This window comes from Dermochelys coriacea, chromosome 1 (genome assembly GCF_009764565.3).
Source record: "Dermochelys coriacea isolate rDerCor1 chromosome 1, rDerCor1.pri.v4, whole genome shotgun sequence".
In the NCBI taxonomy this organism is placed as follows: Eukaryota; Metazoa; Chordata; order Testudines; family Dermochelyidae; genus Dermochelys; species Dermochelys coriacea.
Genome location: NC_050068.2, coordinates 2,977,672 through 2,999,141, shown reverse-complemented (window position 1 = coordinate 2,999,141; position 21,470 = coordinate 2,977,672). Strand labels below are relative to the sequence as shown.

Here is a 21,470-nt window from a genome sequence, read left to right as displayed (position 1 = left end):
CTGTCCTGTAGTAGGTGACTTCTGGGTACTCTTCTGGCTCTTCAGGGGACACCATCATAGGGCCTAATCACATCAGCCACACTATCAGAGGCTTGTTCACCTGCGCATCTACCAATGTGATATATGCCATCATGTGCCAGCAATGCCCCTCTGCCATGTACATTGGTCAAACTGGACAGTCTCTACGTAAAAGAATAAATGGACACAAATCAGACGTCAAGAATTATAACATTCAAAAACCAGTTGGAGAACACTTCAATCTCTCTGGTCACTTGATTACAGACCTGAGGGTGGCTATCCTTCAACAAAAAAGCTTCAAAAACAGACTCCAAGGAGAGACTGCTGAATTGGAATTAATTTGCAAACTGGATACAATTAACTTAGGCTTGAATAGAGACTGGGAATGGATGAGTCATTACACAAAGTAAAACTATTTCCCCATGGTATTTCTCCCTCCCACCCCACCCCACACTGTTCCTCTGATATTCTTGTTAACTGCTGGAATTAGCCTACCTGCTTGTCACCATGAAAGGTTTTCCTCCTTCCCCCCCCCCTGCTGTTGGTGATGGCTTATCTTAAGTGATCACTCTCCTTACAGTGTGTATGATAAACCCATTGTTTCATGTTCTCTGTGTGGTGTATATAAATCTCTCCTCTGTTTTTTCCACCAAATGCATCCGATGAAGTGAGCTGTAGCTCACAAAAGCTTATGCTCAAATAAATTTGTTAGTCTCTAAGGTGCCACAAGTCCTCCTTTTCTTTTTGCGAATACAGACTAAGGCAGCTGCTACTCTGAAATCTGTCTTTAAGCATATGTTAACTCTGTCCCTATTCAGTAAAAAACTTAAGTATATGTTTAACTTTGAAGATAATAGGTATGGCTACACTGCAATTAGAAACCCATACCTGGCCCATGCCAGCTGACTCAGGCTCCAGGAGCCTGAGCCCAGATGTCTACATCACAATGAAACAGCCCCTTCACCCGAGTCCTGGGGGCCCAAATCAGCTGGCATGGGCCAGCCACAGAGGTCTAAATGCAAAGTAGCCATACTCATTGGGTCTTAAGTGTGTACTTAGAGCAGGGGTGGCCAACCTGTGGCTCCGAAGCCCCACATGGCTCTTCAGGAGTTAATATACAGCTCCTTGTCTAGGCACCAACTCCAGGGATGGAGCTACAGGTGCCAACTTTCCAATGTGCTGTGGGGGGGGGTGCTCACTGTTCAACCCCTGGATCTGCCACAGGCTCTGCCCCCACTGCATCCCTTCCCCTGAGCTTGCCTTGCCCTGGCTCCTCTCCCCCACACCCCCAGCTTCTTGCATGCCACGAAACAGCTGATTGGGAGGTGTGGGGAGGGAGGGGGAGGCGCTAATCGATGGGGCTGCAGGTGAGCAGGAGGCGCTGGGAGTGTGGGGGGGAAGCTGATGGGGGCTGCTGACATATTACTGTGGCTCTTTAACAATGTACATTGGTAAATTCTGGCTCCTTCTCAGGCTCGGGTTGGCCACCCCTGGCTTAGATGGATGTAAGCACATATTAAAGCTCAGACCGTGCTTAAGTGCTTTGCCAAGTTAGGGTCTAAGGGCAAATAATCACAAAGGGCCCACTGTAAAGTCCAGTGAAGTCACTGGGAGGGTTTCTATGGACTTCAACGGACTCTGGCTCAGGCTCCAAATCATAGAATCATAGAATATCAGGGTTGGAAGGGACCCCAGAAGGTCCAAATCCACCTGGCATTTTGCTCAGCCCCTTTCCTGCCTGGCTGGCTTCTGAGTGAGGCATGCAGGAAGACCAACTGCGGTGAAAGCCCCGGCGTGTGATATGCAAACCAGCCTCGCCAGCCAAGCAGCTGTCCCGAGAGCCTAGCCCAACCTGGTGTTCAGAAAGATATTTTCTCTCCGAGAAGGAGCCATTGGAAAGGAGCTGTGAACACGATGCTTTCCCAAGGAGCAGTGGGGCAATTAAGCTAACATTTTAACCAAGCTCCGAGTATAAATCTTCCTAAGGAGCTGACTAATATGGCATTATGTACGAGTTGAACCGGCAGGCGCTATGGAGCTGGTGACTGATTGACCAAGTGGTTCTTTTCCTCTCTTTCCCAAACGTGCACAACCTGTGCAAAAACCTGCCTGAGGCCCCTTAGTCACCCCTCAGAGCAGGGTTACAGCCAGGGTTTGAGAATGCTTTCACCTCCTTTGCAGGATGGCTGCAGAATCTGACAAAGGGCCGGATTGATTTCTAGGCGTACAGTGAGCGTTTGTTCTCTGGATCTATGCCGTCCTTTTCAAACTGGGCTCCATAAACCCAGTCACCTCAGTCCTCTAAGTGCCAGCCAGCGGGTCTTTCAGAGCCACGGAGCACCAACAGCCGCCGTTTAGGTGAGTGGGACCACTCCTGTAAGTGAAGTTATTCGTGTCCTCAGGCATTAGCAGGCCATGAGTTCCATGAACTGGACAATTAAGCAGCTGGTGTGCTGAGCCCACGGCCCATCACGCTGGCCAAGAGTGTCTCATTTGTTCCTTGCATGCCCCCATCTGTCTGTCTGCACCTCTCCTCTTATACTTCTTGTTCTGTGTTCGTACAGCGCCTGGCACAACGGGGACTTAGTCCATGACTGGGATTCCTTGGCGGGAGGATAATACGAATAGACAACGATAATTAATAAAACAAGACACACCACGCAGGGGTAACAAACAGGGCCCTAATTCAGCAAGGAGCCTAAACGTGCACCTAACTTTAAATGCATGGGCAGCCCCACATGCTCGCAGTTAGGCACGTGCTGATGGACCTCGCTGACGTGGGCCCCAGGGGAAGAAATGGGGAGGAAGAGACGGGGAGCAGGGGAGTAACAGTGTTAGGAGCCATGGGTAACACACATGCGATGAACAGTCACGACAACGATGTTTTTGAAATATAAATAAATACATGTTGTGTAGTAGAAAGAGAACTGGGAACATGGGCCTGGTTCAAGGCCTAAACCACAGCCAGCAAAAAGTTACGCTACAAGCAACAGTCAGGCCCTGTCAAAAGCAGATGCTTCCCTAATCCCGGCCAGTCAGCGTCCAGTACCCGAACTCGGCGCTAGCATTGCTAGAACACACTGAGCAGGTGAGCCCATTCCAGCAGGCCAGCACAAGAACACCCCAACCTTGCACACGATAAGATGGTTTGACAAAGTATCTTGTCTGAAACATGAGGAGTAAAAGTACAAAGACAGGTGGTGAATAGGGAGGTTTCTGCTTTTCACAGGGCCTGACCGTTGCTCAGAGCATAACTTTTGCTGACTTTGGTTCAGCCTTGCACAAGGCCCGTGCTTCTGGCTCTCTCTTCCTACTACAATTGGTAACTGATTATTATTAGAGCTGGTCAGAAATGTTTAATAAAAAAAAAAGAATTCAACCAAAAATGACCTTTTTCCTCCACCTTTGTAGATGTTCATCAAACAGCTGCTAAGAACCACCAGGAAATAGTTTCCTCCACCTTTTTTTCTTGGAAAATAAAATGCATTGTTTTTTGGATAGCTCTAATTTTTTCTTCATATCATTTTATTTGCTTCTGATGCAGGAAACCCCTTTTACAGAAGAAGCTTTGAGCCCCACTGCGACAACGGCTGCTGCTCTCCTACCTTAGGCAGAGTGACACGACCTGGAATGAAATAAACAAAAATGGGGCTTGAAAGATTTACGGCCTTTTTATCAGAAATCATGGCGTTCTTTTTGGTTTTGGTTTTTTTCGTGTTAAGCGACAGCTGTGCTGGGAGCCCAAGAGCCTGTTCATTGTCACCTCAGCATCTTCTCTTGCTGCTAGCAGAGCTGGTGAATTTGCACGGCGGCTTGGGAAGCCCATTGCAGTCAGCAGCTCCAGATGCTTGTCAGAGATTTGGGGTTTGCTGAGGATTTGCTCCAGCTAGGGCCTGCAGCATCTGCTGAACAGTTTGGTTTGGCACTGCTGAGGCTGGCTGTGCAGCTTCCTTGAGCTCAGGGCTAGGGGTCGCTCTCCCTGCTGAGCCTGCCCTGTGCCCCAACCCCGCTAAAGGAGGCAGGAGCTGCAGTGGGATGCCGGGTTCTCCCATTGCCAGTGCCTGCAGCCTCTGTTGAATCTGTGCCAGCACTTGCATTTCTCTAGAGCCCGGCATGGCCGCCAGCACCTCTGGGTGCCAGATTTGCTGATGAAAAGTTGGGAGGTGCTGCATCGGGGGCTTCCCAGTTGTCGGGGGGTGCTGCGGCAGCGTCTTTGTCCCCAGGTCAGGGTTCTGGCCGAGCGACTGCTGCATGGTCCTTGCACCGGGCCTGACCAGGATGTTCTGCACAAGCTGTTTGACCGTCTGCTGCAGCAAGCTCTTGATGGCCATTGAGAGGGCGGCGTTGCTTCCTGGGTCTGGAGTGGTTCCGAAGCAGCTCTGTGCTGGGCAGTCGCTAATGCTACGGCTGCTGCTGCTGGTGTTACTGGGGGAGCTGGAGGGCAGAGTACAAGCCGGGGGTGAAGGAGCTCTTCTTCTTCTACTCAAAGGGGTTTGGCTGCTGGTAAGGGATGAGCTGCTCCTCAGAGAAGCAAATGAGTTCCCTGCAGCCTGCATCTGTGCTTCCTTCCGCGTTAAATCTGGGTGATCCCTGCTCACATGCTGCGAGGCACTGCTTCTGCCCAGGATGCTGGCTAGAAAGCTCAAGGCCTGGCTGGGGTCCTTCATGATTTCCCGCACGGTGGCCGGGCTCTGCGCGAGCTCCAGCATGAGCCGCAGCATGTTGGGAGTGTTCAGGAAGCGTCCAATCTCCGGGGTTTTCTGGATCACTTGCTGCTTCAGAGGATTGTCCATGATCAGCTCGGTCATCAGGTCAGGGTTGGAGAGCCGGCTCTGAATGAAGGGGTTCTCCAAGAGCTGGAACATCATCTCGGGGTTGGACGTGAGCTGGCTCTGGAACTCAGAGAAGTTGGCCGTGTTCAGGCCGAGGCTGCTGACAAGCTCCTGCAGGCCAGCTGTGCCGAAGGCCATGCTGCTGGCAGAGCCCGGCCTGGAGAGGCGGCTGTTCTCCACCTGGGTGGCGGCCGCACCTTGTGGGGAGCCGGCGCGCTGACCCGGACGCTCCCGGGGTCTCCTTTGAGACTGGATGACGAGGTAGATGGTGGCATCATCCTGGATGCCATGCTGGCTCAGGGTCTTGTGATCTTTTAAAATCCTGCCAGCAAATATCAGCACAAGCCGGTCGGTGGGAGAGGAGAAACGGGTGGAGACACTGGCCTTAAACTCCTTGATGAGCCTGTCCTCGGGCACCATGAACTCCTCCTTCTGCCTGGGAGTCTTGACTGTCACCCTGATGAGCTGGGGAGCGACAGCAGCCTCTAGACCAGCTCCAGGGACTTCTCCGCTTCTGACCATGCTTAGTGGGATGGAGCCTCAGTAACAGGACATTTGCAAGCTTTGGCACAGGGATGGGGGCGTGAGGCAAAAGGACACAGCGTCTTCTGCTTCCCCGCTACTGGCCCCCTCTCATCATGGGCCTCTGGAGAGGACCAAGGGGGAGACCTCCTCAGTGTCTCCAACCAAGGCCCAGGCTCTCCTGCTGCTCTGCTCCTCTGCTGACCTGCAGCAGGTGTTGGAGCTGCCGCAACCTCCTGTGTCTGCACTGTGACATCACGGCTGATGCCATAAGCTGCCATGGCACCGGTGGGTGATACCAGCCGTTTCCTCTACATTAGCCCCCATGCAAGGCACTCGCTCTGAGAACCTCAGTGTGGCAATTTCCTGGCAAAGGCCCAAATTCTTTCCCAGTGGCATAAGTAGATGCAACTAGACCAAGGGCAATGGAGCTGGATCTTCACACATCCTCTTAGGATATAGATATTCAGGTCTGTCTGTAAAGGCCTAGGCTCTAAGAATGTAGGTGCATCCTTATCCCTTGGCTAGTTCTAGAGGAATAAAAGAAAGAATCGAAATCACTGTCTGCCGGTGCAAGGGCCTCGTCTCCCTGTGACCGTCTGAGGCCCGGTGCTTAGGCTAAGTTCTCTGGCTAAGCAGCAGGGGCAGCCATAAGCTGGGAAGCGACCGGTCACCTCCTCACATCCCAAACTAGTCACGTTGAAATCAGGTGCTATTGGGATGTTAGGATACAATCCTGTCCTGATAATGCCTGTCGCCTCCCGAGAAAGGGAAGAGCCTAGAAGATGTAAAACTTAGTTTGACAATAGGAAAAGGAGGACTTGTGGCACCTTACAGACTAACAAATTTATTAGAGCATAAGCTTTCGTGAGCTACAGCTCACTTCATTTGACAGCATCCTGTCTGGCAAGAACTCACTTATCAATAGCTGGGATGTGAAATCCTCACTTCTGTATTGTTTTGTCATTATAGTTCCCACTTTGCCATTGTTTGTCTGTATAATCTCTGTCTGGTTCTGTGATTGTTCCTGTCTGCTGTATAATTAATTTTGCTGGGTGTAAACTAATTAAGGTGGTGGGATATAATTGGTTACATAATCATGTTACAATATGTTAGGATTGGTTAGTTAAATTTCAGGAAAATGATTGGTTGAGTTCTGCTTAGTTATACCTTAAGTTTTACTATATAGTCTGCAGTCAATTAGGAAGTGGGTGGGGGTGGTGGGGGGGAATGGGAAGAGGGAATGGGGGTGGGGAAATTGGAATCATGTTTTGCTAAGGGGGGGAATGGGAAGAGGGACACAGGTAAGGCTCTGTGGTGTCAGAGCTGGGAAGGGGGACACTAAGGAAGGAAACTGGAATCATGCTTGCTGGAAGTTCACCCCAATAAACATTGAATTGTTTGCACCTTTGGACTTCGGGTATTGTTGCTCTCTGTTCATGCGAGAAGGACCAGGGAAGTAAGTGGGTGAAGGAATAAGCCCCCTAACACATCCCAGGTGAGTTTGGCCCCAAATTTGCAATAATCTTAGTTCTACTAATAAATAGTTCTGGGATCCTTACTCAGTCTTTACTCGGGCAACTTCTGTTGGGAGGGAATGGAGGTTTCTCTGTCATCCATCACTTTTACCCAGCACAAACTTCAATTATCACTCTGGGCTGGGTTAAATCCGGTTGAAGTTGCGGGAGTGTAGCCGCCGCCTTTTGTTCAGGATGAATGTGAAGAAGTGAGTAAGCTCCTTTATTAACCAGGGAACTGAAACAATAGCAGCCACCACCCATCGCACAGGCTAGGCTTGAGTAGAGGCTGAACTGTGTGGCCCCGTGGGTTTCCCTGGGGACTGATACAGCAAATGCAGATGGAACTGAGTGCGTCTGGGTGTCTCTGAGAGAGACACTGCAGCAAGGCCAGTGAAGCTGGGAAAGAAGGCAGGAAGGAAGCACCAAATTGCCCCCAAAGCGCTGGTGGAGTGGCCCTGAGAAAGTAAGAGAGAACTTTTTGGCAGAGTGCTGGCCGAAAGAGGCTTGGAGCTGCAAACAAGGAAACTATCCCCTGTTGTTTAGCTCCTCCTGGAGTCAAGGAACAAGGACTTTGTACCTTCTGTGTAAATAAACAGGATTCCATCAAACAAATGTGTGACTGCATCATCAGTTTTGCCTCCTAACAGAAACGATTTGCAGGGCCCCAAACTTTGTCCAACCACTTAGGGCAAAAGGGGTAACAATACGAATAAAGTTTTACTGTGCTGACAAGGGAACCAGAGGGTCTTACAAAAAGCCGTGATCCAAACTTGAAACACATTTAGCAGCTACAGACAGTCAGACCCTCCAGTGGTGTTCATCAGCAGAGCTCCATTGAGACTGAGCTACACCCGTTGAAGGGGAGAGGATGAGACAATGGGTGGACAGACGTTTCCCAAGAACCCACAGCATAGTTCTTGGAGAACTTCCCATCTCTAAATCCCTCAGCTTTCCAGTCAGCTCCTTCTCCGTGCTGCATGTCCCTGCTGGAACTCCTTGTGTGATCTTCACAATTAGCACAGCCATGTCCTATAAGTCAATGTATTGTCCCATCCCTAGCAAAACAGACCCCTGGGCCCATAAAACATGCAGCACCCAGCCAGCCTGGCCCCTAGGGAATCCAATACAGCTGCCCAAACAAACCCCTTCTCAGGGCAAACCCTGATTCCCAGAGAAACCCCCAGCCTCTCCCCGAACCTGTAGTGACTGCCACAACTCCCCCCGGAGGAGGGACCAAATGAGGCCTTCAGGGGTTGGCCAGAGAAGGAAGCTTGTTGAGTGTGTTTCTGCATGTTCTTATCCAATGGTTAAGCTGCACTACCTTGCTGGGTCCCAGAAAAAAGTCTCTTAGTAAGACAGCAGCCATGCCACAGGGGTGACCAGGGACCTGAGCAGCAAGGCGTGGGGCGGGGTAGAACTGTCATTCAGATAAGTTCCCCCCCTCCTGCTCAGCAGCTCCCCAAATCCCTCTTGAGGAGTGGGTTGGATTCTCCCCCAACATCCGACCCCTATTTCCCATTGGATTCACTTTCCTTCACCAGCATTGCAATAGGATCTAGAGATTTTCTCCCGAGCCACGCCAGGGTCGGAACCCACCTGGACATCACTGGGCATGGAAGGGGATTGGATTTCTTTTGGTAAATGTCAGTCACACGCCAAACCTGACCAAAACATATTTCCATCTATAATAATCGAAATTGGCAGCTAGGCAAGAAATATGCTGCTTGAGAACATATGAGAATTCAATTTAAGGTGATTTACTGAGTATATTTTCACACATGACATCGACAATTTGGGTTTTAATGGCTATAAAGATTTGATTGTTTGAATCTCAACATGGACTGTCATTGAATAATTATTGTCTGATCCCCCCTCATCATTTCTCGCACGTGGGAAAATTTACAGTCTTGAAAATCAAAAAGAAAAATGCTTCGAACCCGTAGCTGTGCACAACTGTGAAAATTTCAATCAATAAAACTAGGGGAAAAATGCTTAAAAATAAACATTGAGCTTATCTGCTGAAATGATACATATAAAAAATCCCATTCTGCCAAGTGTAAACATCAACCATCCTGCCCTCCCACACAGCAAAGTCAAGGCCCTGGTGCCCGCGTGAAACCTGGATGAAATATGGTTTTAAATTGAGCCTAGATCTTAACATGAGTGATAGCCCCAGAGCATGTGACCGAAAAGAATGCGATCCCGAGCAAGAGGGACTGGTTGTGTTGGACTTCTAGTGACCCTGGAAATACCAGTGTTATTTCATTTAAGGTTTTGGTTAAAATAGTAGAGACAAAGAAAACATAGTGAGTTGGATACCAGGTGCAGTAAATAATCAGTTTCTTTAGTTTATTATAAAGAAATGCAGCTTAGAACAAAATATGGGAAAATGAGATAAGAAGGAAACCTTGGGAAGAAAGGGGCCCAGCCATGAATCTTGTCCTACCCAGACCTGAGGACAACGTTCACCCCTAAAATTCCCTTACCTGGCTTTAGCTAAGGTCCAATAACTGGCAACGACACCTCTTGTGTGTTATAGTGCATAAAAAGCCAGGTTTTTTAGGGGGTTTTTGTCAAAGCTTTTTCTTACCCCTCTGGAGGGCACCATGATGGGAAGATAGCCCCTGGGCCTGATGCCGTTGGTACTTATAATTGTATGCTGGTGGGCACAGAATATAGGTGCATATATTTATATTTGTACATTGGATATAATCATCACCAAGCGGCCTTTGAATTACATCAAGGAAAGTTTGTGTGGCAGTTCTACTGTGGTAAACCTTGATCAACATAGTAGAAAAATAAGTCCCAATATCTCCTTTAGTGTATCTGTCTCAAACGGACCTACATAATCTAGAAACACACGGCCCATTGGTTTACAGTGGCTTTGACTTCCACTGGGGCTGCTGCTCATAAGTCACTTAGGTGTTTGTGAAAATCCCATCCCAAGGGAACCAAGTGCTTTTCGCCTCTGCTTGGCCCCGGAAGAGGGAGGACCAAAAAGGGTCTGGGCTGCTATTTGAGCAGCTCTGAGCCCTGTATTGTAATGCTCCAGGGGTCCGCAGACAGCCATCCCAGTGCTAAAAGAGCTGCCGCCATCTTGTGTTTTCCCTTCTCTGTGAGGCAATCATGTCTGGCCCCTCCATTCCCTCACCCCAAGCAACTTCATTATGGGCCACATCTAACCCCTTCCCGGACCACGTTCCCATCTCACCAGAGCCGCAGGGCACGGCCCAGAGAGTTTATCAGCACCAGGGGAAGGAACCTTCCCTTCAGAGTCGCTGCTATTCTCTCCTTACTTGTGGGGGCAAGGGGGAAATTGATGGCAGCAGGTCCACCACCTTGCCCCATAACCCTGATGCAGAGGGACCCTGCTCATGGCACAAAGATGAGGTAGGTCCGGGTGCAGACATCTTGCACCAGATCTCTGAACCATGTCTCCAACAGAATGGAACTGGGTTCACCTTAGACAGGCCCCTTCTGTCTTATAAGGGGATGAGCTAGGATTTGCCTAGATCAGCGGAGGTTTTGGCAGATCTAGCACAGAGGGCATTGAAACAATTGGGGGCATTCATGCTCTAAACATAAACCCCAGCCACGTTCACTCTTCATAGGTTCCATGGGCCTGATTCCCTGCCCGGCTACTAGTAATTCGTTTGCTCCTCTGCAGAGTGCGTGTGAAACATTCTCCCTAGTGTTTCACACCTATTTTGTACACAGTAACAAGACCATGTTCTTACATCTTGCTTTTCAGTGGCAGATCGTGTGCTACAAAGGAGGTCAGTAGCATTATCCCCCCTTTACCAATAGGGAAACTGAGCCACAAAGCAGGGAAGTGACTTGCCCCAGATCACCCAGCAGGCCTGAAGCGGAGCTGGGGATAGAACCCAAGTCTCCCGAGTCCGTCAAAAAAAAAAAAAAAAAAAGATATCAAATTAGTTTGACAGGCTCTAGTTTCCATAAACTCATGTTGATTGGTATTAATTATATTACCCTTTAATTCTTTATAAATCAAATCCATTATCACCCATTTCCATTACCCAGGATCAATGTCAGACTGACAGGCCTATAATTACCTGGATCATCCCCTTGTGCCAATTTAAAAAAAAAAAAAAAAAAAAAAACCATTTGCTTTCTTCCAGTCTTCTGGAATGTCCCAACATTGATGGTCCACTGAGACAGCTCTTTTAAAACTCTTGGATGCAATTTCTCTATACCTGCTAATTTTAAAATGTCAAACTTTAGTTGCTGCTGTTTAACATCCTCCAGTGATACTAATGGAATGGAAAGAGCGTTGTCATCATCATATGATACGACTACTATCCGTATCCTAGTAACACCTGAGGACTCTAATCAGAGATCTGGGCCCCACTGAGCTAGGCAGTCTCCTGCTAACACAGACAGCCTGCACCTCAGAGCGCTGACAGTCTAAGATTAAGGCAGTGCACAACAGGTGAATAAACAGACAAATGGGAGGGAAGGCGTGGACAGACTAACAATAGTGACAGGTATTAATTTGTATAGTATAGGTATAATTTGTTAGTCTCTAAGGTGCCACAAGTACTCCTTTTCTTTTTGCGAATACAGACTAACATGGCTGCTACTCTGAAAATAGTGACAGGTATGTTGATATACAATCACAGTCACAGAGATCTTGGCAGTCCTCGCTATTTTCAGAATGTTCTGCATTTGATCTGTGCTGGAGGGGAGCGTCCGACGGTTCATCTGAGCCACAGGAAGCAAACATCACAGGAGGAACCTCCAGCGACGAAAAGACCAGATGAACCAGTCTCCCATCTCCTGAAAACCCGCCTTCGAAGCAATCTGGTTTCATTTCGAAGGAACCTGCTGGTGAGTTTCGTTGCTCAGGTCTCAGCCCTGTGGCAGCACTCAGTACCATGGTCTCCCAGGCCATGTCTCTCACCATTATGTGCAGGTCAGCATCCCCTCCCCCAGCAGAAGCAGTGAAATCCCCAGGCCTGGGAGACCATGCGGGTCACTCGTTCCCGGATTTGTCTCGTTCTCACCCCGTAGACGATGGGGTTTAGCATGGGGGGAACAATCACATAGAGATTGGCCAGTAGGATGTGAATGTGTCCAGGGATATTGTGGCCAAACCGGTGAGTGAGGAAAGAGAAAAAGGCCGGCGTGTAGAACATCAGTATGACACAGATATGGGAGCCGCAGGTGCGGAGAGCCTTGAGCCGGGCGTCCTTGGACGGGAGCCGGAAGACGGCCCTGAGGATCAGCACGTAAGACACAGCAATGAGCATGACATCCAACCCTGATGACAGCAGAGTTGTAGTGAACCCGTACCAGATGTTGGCTGTTATATCAGCGCAGGCCAGCCGGGCTATGCCCATGTGCTCACAGTATGTGTGAGGCATAACGGTGTGGCCACAGTAAGGTAGCCTCTTCAGGAGGAAGATAGGTGGGAACATTATACACAACCCTCTGACAACAGCAGTCACAGCTATTTTCCCTATCACTGAGTGTGTGAGGATAGTTGGGTATCTCAGGGGATAGCAGATGGCAACGTACCGGTCAAACGCCATGGCCAACAAAACGGTTGACTCTGCAATGAAACTAAAATGGGTAAAGAACATCTGGGTGATGCAGGCATCAAAAGAAATCTCCTTGGCACTAAACCAGAATATGGCCAGCATCTTGGGCACGGTAGTCGTGGATAACATTAGATCAGCAACTGCCAGCATGGCAAGGAAAAGGTACATGGGCTCGTGGAGGCTGCGCTCTGTTACGATGATGAAGAGTAAAACCGAGCTGGCAAAAAGAGCAACAACGTACATCAGGCAGATGGGGACAGAGATCCAGATGTGAGACTCTTCCATGCCCGGGATGCCAGTCAAGATGAACGTTATAGGATCAAAGCTGCTTTGGTTGAGAGTTGGCATGGTGGGCCCTGGGTTTGAACTCACACTGGCTCTGTAGAGAAAGACAAAAGCATAAATAACTCCTCTGACTAGCTAGGAGTCACAGAATCGTTTTAGACCAGACAGCCTCTGTTTCTGAAATGACTCCAGTTAGAAGATGTTTAAAAAGCAGGGACTTAATTCGTGAAGGAATCTCTCTCCCTCTTTTGAAATAGACTCAAGTAGTAAAATCACTAACCAACTAGTTCCCTGCCATTCACCCTCTTTAATTTTACTGCTAAAGACTTCTTCTCTGGTTGTACAGTTATAATGGGCCAGATCCTTTCTGACTCTGGGTTGAAATAATGCTGCCCATCACCGTAGTCTCTGTGCACTCGGATCCTACAAACACTTACACGTGGGAGTAACTGTACTCCTGAGTAGCCCCGTTGAAGCCAATGGGCCTCCTCACGCATGTACAACTCATAAGTGTAGTTACCCCTGTGTGTCACTGGTCATAGGATTGTGCCCTGGCTTAGCAAGGGTGCCTGGGCTGGTGTTTCCCAGACTTCTCAGATTTTTGTATCCTCCATACACATCCAAAAAAGGTCTCCATACTAACAATGATAGGCCTGTATAATATAGATCCTACTACCGCTGTGCCAGCTGACCTCCCCTTTTGGGACCCCTGTGGAAAGGGGTGATGACTTACTAGCTGAGAAACACTAAGCTAGTGGATAGGGCTCTAGCACATGGGGGACTTCGATTCAATTCTCAGCTCAACCCTCCTGGGTGAGGCATTTAATCTACCTGTGCCACAGCTACTCATCTGTGAAATGGGGACAATACTTCCTGCCTTCCAGGCACAAGGTGAGTCCACCTCGATTGCAAGAACAAGGGCCAGGGAACTGTCTAGGGAACTATATTACTTTCTGACTGGCTAACAGCCAATAGCACAAACTACAAGCAAGCGGTATTTTGTGTTAGGTGAGTGAGGCCATGCTAGACACACAGGCAAGGCTGTGTAATCACAGCCCAGACAAGGGGGTTCCTTGTATTTTGTTTTGCTTTTCTGCAGGTTTTTCAATTGCCACAAAGTGCACAGGGCCACCAGGGCCTACGGGGGCGTGCAATGGCCATTGTCCAGATCGGCATTCGAGTAACCAAATGCATTCAGCCCGAGAGCCAAGCCCTTTCTTTGCTATTGCTCTCCCCCATATCCCAGCAAGGACATCTGGACTTAAAGCATAAGAACAGCCAGACGGGGTCTGAACAACAGCCCTTCTAGCCCAGCATCCTGTCCTCCGACAGGGCTGGTGCCAGGTGCTTCACAGGCAATGACCAGAACAGGGCCATACAGTTTGATTCATTTAAGATTTTTACTATATTTGGCTTTCTGTTTTCTTTCACACATAGTGACACTCCCCCACCAGCACGACCTACTCTGTCATTCCTCTACATTTTTTACCCTGGTATCACCATGTCCCATTAATTATCATTGCTCCACCAAGTTTCTATGATGCCTGTTGTAATAGCCACATTTAATACCTGGTGCTACAGTTCACCCACCTTAGTATTTAGACTTCTAGCATTTCTACACAAGCACTTCTAAAATCTGTCAATATTTCCTTGTCTACCTTAATGTGATGGAACAGATTGTCACTCTTTTTCTGTGACTGTTTCTCTTCAGTTTCTGCCTATATTTCACCAACTTCTATCTTCTCTTCTTTACTAGGATATAGAGAATCTCCATTAATAGATCCTCCCCTAAGGGATGTCTCTTTCCGAACCACATGCTCCTCCACACTACTCGGCTTTCCCCCAGCCTTTAGTTTAAAAACTCCTCTAAGACCTTTTTAATTTTACACGCCAGCCATCTGGATTAGGTGGAGTCCATCCTTCCCGTGAGGGCTCCTCCTTTCCCAAAAGGTTCCCCAAGTCCTAATAAATCTAAACCCTTCCTCCCTACACCGTGGTCTCATCGACACATTGAGACCCTGCAGCTCTGCCTGTCTAACTGGCCCTGCGCGTGAAACTGAAAGCATTTCAGAGAATGCTACCCTGGAGGTCCTGGATTTCTCTTCTCTTATCTAGCAGCCTAAATTTGGCCTCCAGGACCTCTCTCCTACCCTTCCCTATGTCACAGGTACCTACATGTACCACAACCACTAGCTCATCCCCAGCCACTACACATGAATCTGTCTGGATGCCTTGTGAGGTCTGCAACCTTTGCACCTGGTAGGCAAGTCACCAGGTGGTTCTCCTGGTCATCACCAACCCAGCTAGCTAGATTTCTAATTATCAAACTGAAAATTCATTATGAAGTCACATGCTGAGCTAAGTCAGGAAAAGCCTGGGGCTATTCTCCCAGAAGGAGACCCTGCATTTGCCCACTTCTTTGATAGCCAAGGCCTGTTCCCCTCATGTTCATGGAGTGTAGAATCATACAGGACAGGAGGTAGCCAGCTTGCAAACCCCACTGAACTAAGTCCTATCCTAGAAGTGCCTCTCAGAGGAGCCATTTGTCCCAGCTGAACATTTCCTGCCTTAGAACATGTTTTAAAATAACTTTGAGCTGCCCCCAAACCCAAACGTTTAATGCAAACGACTCACCCAGGCTCCTGTGCTGGCTGGGAACGAAGATCCTGGGCCTGTGATCCAGGCGGGGAGCTGCGGGTGGTGGGGAAATCGCCACTGACCGGGGCTGAGACGTGGGGATATTAATATTGCCTCCTTATGAATCCCAGCAGTGAGCCTCAGGCAGGCTCCTGGACTTGCTGAATCTTAAACTGCCTGGTGCATTAAAGATTAACAGGAATTTACCCGGTCAGTTTGGTTCAGCCATTTCCTGCTTTTCCATCATTTGCATTACAAGTGGTTTTACTTATCCAGCCTGCATGGGCCAGAGTGGCACTTGTGCTGACCACTTAAACCAAGAACAACTGATACAGAGCCAGGCACCAAAGACCATCAAGAGCTTCAGAGCCGGGCTGGTGTTTTCAGGGCCTGGTGTCTCTGCTACGTAGGATACAATTTACCCTTTAGTCTTTGCATTACCAGCAACACCTCCAAACACATCATCTACGTTACACAGGTGTTGCTCTGTGGGTCTGGCTCTGTGGGTCTGGCTGTGGCAAGGGTTTCTGCCAGTGGCAAAACACAGAAGGCAGCATTGTTTCTCCACACATTAGCATTCCACTCTGAACTGGCATACACTGAATTACATCCATATTTCTGGTGAAGACCAGAGAGGCCAGAATCTCAGAAGTTAGTATTTATTTATAGTGCATTATTATTCAGACAGCATTTTAAAGGGGAATGACACTGACAAAGGCAAGCAATGTCCCAGCATCCCAAACCATAGCTCTATCTATTTAGCTTGTCCAAGGGAAGGTTAAGAGATGACTAGATCATGGACAACAAGTACCTTCATGGGAAGAGATTTCTGAGAGTAGGTGGCTCTTTGTTCTCCTCTGCTCTGGCTCAAACAGAAGGTATGGGCTTGGTGTAGAAAGGTCTAGGTACGATTCTATGGCCCACACTCTGCAGGAGCTCAGAGTAGATGGTCACAGGGGTCATTCTAGCATTAAAGATTATGGATCTCTCAGTCCCCGGCCTGAATAGCTGAAATAATATTGATGCTCCCTTTCCTTTATAATGCCACCTTGCAACCGAGAAACCACAGCATTGGAGGGCTACATTTTCAGAAGGGCGTGTGCCCCTCGCACGCCTGGCACCAAATTTTCAAAGCTCGATGAAAGTGCTAGTAGAAAAACAAAACACGTCTTGCACAAAAAATGTTGAAAAACCACTGTCCCTTTTTTCCCCTCAGAAAATTTCATAACTTGTGTGTTTGGGGGGGGGTGGGTGGGGGGGAAGTGGGTTTTTTCCAGCTCTGCTTGGCACCCAGATATTACCACTGAAAACACCAGCTGCTGGGTGATGTGGCCACTTCTGAAAATGCCTGCCTTCAAGCCCACAAGCATATGCAGATCTGTCTACACTGCACATAAGCCCAGGGTCTGACTCAGGTTTGAGCCCTGCTTCCATCCATATACAAGTCAGTCTCCCTTGGGTCAGCGAGCACTCAGAACCCAGGCGTTAGGACCTGGCTAGCAGGGTGGGTCAGAGCCCCAGTCCCACTGGGACTCGAGTCCAAGCCCCGTCATTTTGCAGTGCGGATGCAGGCCAAGCCTCAGACCCAAGTCAGAAGGTCTGTGCAGTGCAGGATGGACGCGTTAGCACAGCTGTGAAACCTGGGTCCAGCAATTGTACATCCCCCGCTCCAGTTAAACCCCAACATTTATGGGGTGAGCATGAGGCAGATTTGAGAGAGAGAGAGAGTGATCACATGTTGGCCCACATGAGGAAGATGTGAGGAATTCTGCAGCGGGGCTTCTCCTTGACAGATGCAGGTAGACTTGGAATCAGGGTCAGCACGGGGAGGGAGCTTCAGAAAGGTGCTTTGTTGGATCAACTCGGAAACGTCACATTGACTCTGGATTAGGTTCTTGTCCCTGCTGGCAAAGGCAATATCAGTAAACATGTGAGCAGCCGGGATTCACATGCTGAATGTGGAGTACGTACCTGCAGGTGGGATTCACCCCTGCAGAAGCTGAAGCAGGATTTAAGTGATGCATAGACTTTGGACTGGCCTGCAGCTGCCCCCAGAAGAAGGATGCTCTGTGGGGATGTGTGAGAACAGGAAACACAGGACACAGTTCCAGCAGTATGGAGAGAAGAGGGTTCAGAGAAGAGCCACGAGAATGATTAAAGGATTAGAAAACCTGCCTTAGAGTGATAGATTCAAAGAGCTTCATCTATTTAGCTTCACAAAAAGCCTGTTAAGGGCTGACATGAAGTGGAAGCTAGACACATTCACACTGGAAATGAGGCGTACATTTTTCGCGATTAAAGTAATTAATCCCTTGAACCGTTTACCAAGGGTTGTGGAGGATTCTCCATCACTGGCGATTTTTAAATCGAGATGGGCTGTTTTGCTAAAAGCTCTGTTCTAGTTCAAACAGGAAATAATGCAGGGAAGCCCTACGTCCTGTCTCTTGGCAGATAATCTCTGACTCTATGGACATTTCGACTGTGGTTTAGCTGCATCTCAGCGTCCACAAAGGGGAGGAATGTTTTGGGTCAAACTTTCACCAAACTTATCCTCTCCCCCAAAAAGCAACATTTCCTCTGGGCCTGATCCAGAGTCCATTGATGTTAATGGGAGTTTTGCATTGATTTTCCTGGGTGCTGCTGGGTGCATAAGAATACCTGGGGTCTTTGCTTAAGTCACTGAAAATTGGAGTGACTGTTTGTAAATGTTCACAACTTGGCTCTGTATTAAAAAAAAAAAAATGTAGCTAACTGCCATGTGCATTCCTCAGTCAGGGTTACACAACAGCCAAATGTTTCTGTGACAGGCCTTTGCAGTTATCAGAGCATAAACACACATCTGGAACATTGTCCTTAGGATCAAACCCACTTGTTGTTTCTCTCCTGTTGAGGAATTCATGAAAAGCTGAGCTGAGTTTCTTTACACTCCCTCCCCCCCAATAAAAAAAGTCACCAGCTATAGATGCAACAAGTGAAAGTGAGGAATACCAGCTCAAATTAGACCACAAAAGCGAAAGTGACTCAAAGACAGAGGTTAAGAGGAGGGTTGGCCAGAAAACAAGAATTCTGTTTCATGAAAAATTAGAAGTTTCAACATAGGGGGGAGACAGAGACCCCCACAGCCCAGTGGTCCGGGGACTCATGTGGGATGTGGAGGTCTAGGTTCAAATCCCTGCTCCAAATCAGGCAGGGTTTGGACTTAAATCTAGGTCTCCCACAGCCACATGAACCCTCCGCCATGGGTAATTCAGGCTTGGGGAGTGCTCACTCACAAGCCGTTCTCTCTTGAGGACCTTCCTGGTGAAGGTTTCATGGAAACCAAACACATTCAAGTGAAAAGGTTTGTTTTGGAGACACTGGCATTTCCCACCAACAAATGTGGCCTCAAAAAGCGTCCGACTGGCTCCAGTTTAGATTGGAATGGGCTACTCCACCATCCCTGCTTCATAGCCCCTCAGCGCTGGATTGATGTCAGCTGTTCCAACTACATGGCCATGCAAAGGACTCCCCAGTCTCCTGCCCCCACCGGGGATGAGGAATCTCTGCCTGTGACCCGCGTGAGGAGCGGCAGGTGGTGGGGAATCCGCACCGACCAGGGCTGAAACACAGGGATATTATACTGCTGCCCTGGGAATCCCAGTGGGGGGCTCAGAGCCAGCAGGGAACATAAGGGGTCCGAGCAATGGTCCATCTAGCCCAGTGCCCTGTCTTCCAACTGTGGCCAATTCCAGGTGCCCCAGAGGGAGTGAACAGAACAGGGCAATTTATCAAGTGATCCATCCCCTATTGCCCATTCCCAGCTTCTGGCAGTCAAAGGCGAGGGATATCCAAAGCATGGGCTTGCAACTGTGACCATCTTGGCTAATAGCCATCGATGGACCTGTCCTCCAGGAACTGATCGAATTCTTTTTTGAATACTGTTATTTGGCCTTCACAACATCCCCTGGCAACAAGTTCCACAGGTTGACAGTGTGTGGTGTGAGGAAATACTTCCCTTTGTTTTAAACTTGCTGCCAGTTCATTTCACTGGGGGAGCCCCGGTTCTTGGGTTCTGTGAACACTTCCTTATTCAGGCTTCAGAGTAGCAGTCATGCTAATCTGTATCCGCAAAAAGAACAGGAGTACTTGTGGCACCTTAGAGACTAAAATTCATTTTCTCCATGCCATTGTTGGCTCTTTTCTAAACTAAACTACCTCAGTCTTTTTAATCTCTCCTCATACGGATGCTGTGCCATCCCCCTCATCATCTTTGCTGTCCTTCTCTGAATCTTTTCCCGTTCTAATATATCATTTCTGAGCTGCAGCGACCAGAATTGCAGAGAGCATTCAAGCCCCAGGGATCTGGAGTTTTTGCCGTAAAATGTCACAGCGCTTCCCCATCAGGTGTACGAAGTGAGGTGACCTGCATGTCTCTTCAGCATGCACTGGGAGGTTGAAGGCCCTTGCTAGTTCTCCCCCATGCACCCCATGCTGCGCACACACACAACTTGCAGCCTCACTTGTTGTGAGTGTGCACAGCGTGAGCTCCTCTTGTTAACACTTTCCCTGCACATAGTGCAGAGCGTTACCTGGGAGCCTATGCAGCGTGAGAGCCCTGACCCCCACACCGATGGGAGCAAAGTGCACTCAGCCCCAGGCGGGCGCGAGCCCTAATGTCTGACCCAACCCCGCTGGGGGAATTCAGTGGGCTTTGGACCAGGGGCTCAGAAAGCAGAAGGTATTTTGTGCTGCTCCTTGCTGGAGGCAGGCTGTGCCTTGCACAAGCCCTCTAAGTGTTTCTAGTGGCGGGCTGCAGCTCAACAAACAGGGCAAGGAAAGAATTATTCTGAAAACGTTCATGGGGGTTGGTAATGGAGCTCCCTCTGGCCATGTCTATGCTCCTGGTGGGACAAGAGTCTGGGGTTGGGCACAGACACCCTTACAAGTGTTGAGGAAGCATCAAAAAGTATGGCAGGGGCCTTGCAACAGGGGCAGCCAGTAAGGAGCAGCTAATGGGGCTGCCCTGGGCCAGCGAACTCCGTCCTTTCTTGCTTCCTTCCTTCCCTTTCCTCTTGTCTCCAGCACCCAAGGGCGAGAACAGCAGGGGGAGGGGACCCGAGGCGATGCGGGGGGGGGGTCGTAAATGACCTTTATTTTAGACTAAGGAAAACATAAGGAAGAACATGAGAACGGCCACTCTGGGTCAGAACAAAGGTCCATCTAGCCCTGTACCCTGTCTTCTGACAGGGGCCAGTGCCAGGTGCCCCAAAGGGAATGAACTGAGCAGGGAATCAAGTGATCCATCCCCTGTCACCCATTCCCCGCTTCTGGAAGTTGGAGGTTTAGGTACCTCCACAGCATGGTGTTGCATCCCTGACCATCTTGGCTAATAGCCATTGATGGACCTATCCTCCATTGCTCCGGAGGGCATTCTGCACCAAAAAATTAGAAATTCTGCGTGCAATATTTTAAAAATTCTAACAAAATTCTGCAAAATGTATTTGTCAAATAAACGTGGAGGCTCCAGCATGGCATTGGGGAGCATAGGCCACTAGCTGCACTGAGGTGGGAGATCACTCTGCAGCTCCCCACCCCGGCACATGGACTCACCGGTGGGGCTGCACCCGACACTGACAATGCAAGGACCAATCCTGCCCCAGAAACACCCAGGTCCTGCCCCTCCATGCCAGGTGTACCTGCTTGGGGCTGGGGTTATAGGAGGGTGTTAGGCGTGAGGGAATGGTGTGCAGGCTGGGGGGCAAGGGGTTGGGCTGAGGAAGGGGGTACAGGCTCTGGGTGGGAGTGTGGGTTTTGGGTGGGACCAGAAATGGGGAATTCAGGGTGTGGGAGGGAGCTCTGGGATGAGGAAGGGGGTTGGGGTGCAGGACGGAGTTCAGGTTCCAGGCAGCTCTGGCTGGTGCGGTTCACAGGGGCTCCGGGAGGTGCTGACCACAAGCAGCCCTGGCATTTCCCAGGGACGGGGGAAGGCCATGCGGCTCCCAGCAAGTGGTGGCATGTCTGGCTCTTAGGGGGAGGCAGGGCTGGGGGGGGGCTCCGTGCGCTTCCCCCACCTGCAGGTGCTGCCGCGAGTGCTGACTCCGCAGCTCCCCGCCCGC

General features: G+C 49.4%; 2 protein-coding genes across 2 annotated transcripts; both read right to left on the bottom strand.

Annotated features, from left to right (window-relative positions):
• Nucleotides 1-3,700: 3,700 nt before the first annotated feature.
• On the bottom strand, nt 3,701-5,372 carry LOC119844564 (ubiquilin-1-like). The gene is given in 2 exon segments (XM_038375580.1): nt 3,701-3,872; nt 3,874-5,372. Coding segments are annotated over 2 exon segments (1,671 nt in total).
• A 6,255-nt stretch (nt 5,373-11,627) lies between these two features.
• On the bottom strand, nt 11,628-15,500 carry LOC119858608 (olfactory receptor 52B2-like). The gene is made up of 2 exons (XM_043503973.1): nt 15,373-15,500; nt 11,628-12,832 (listed from the first exon to the last, which is right to left on the bottom strand). The coding sequence occupies exon 2, from the start codon at nt 12,799-12,801 to the stop codon at nt 11,827-11,829; it is 975 nt and encodes a 324-aa protein (XP_043359908.1). The 5' UTR covers nt 12,802-12,832; nt 15,373-15,500; the 3' UTR covers nt 11,628-11,826.
• Nucleotides 15,501-21,470: the final 5,970 nt, after the last annotated feature.

What these genes read in the sequence shown, in the direction of transcription:
- LOC119858608 (XM_043503973.1), bottom strand. Translation starts at nt 12,801, where the DNA reads ATGCCAACTCTCAACCAAAGCAGCTTTGATCCTATAACGTTCATCTTG.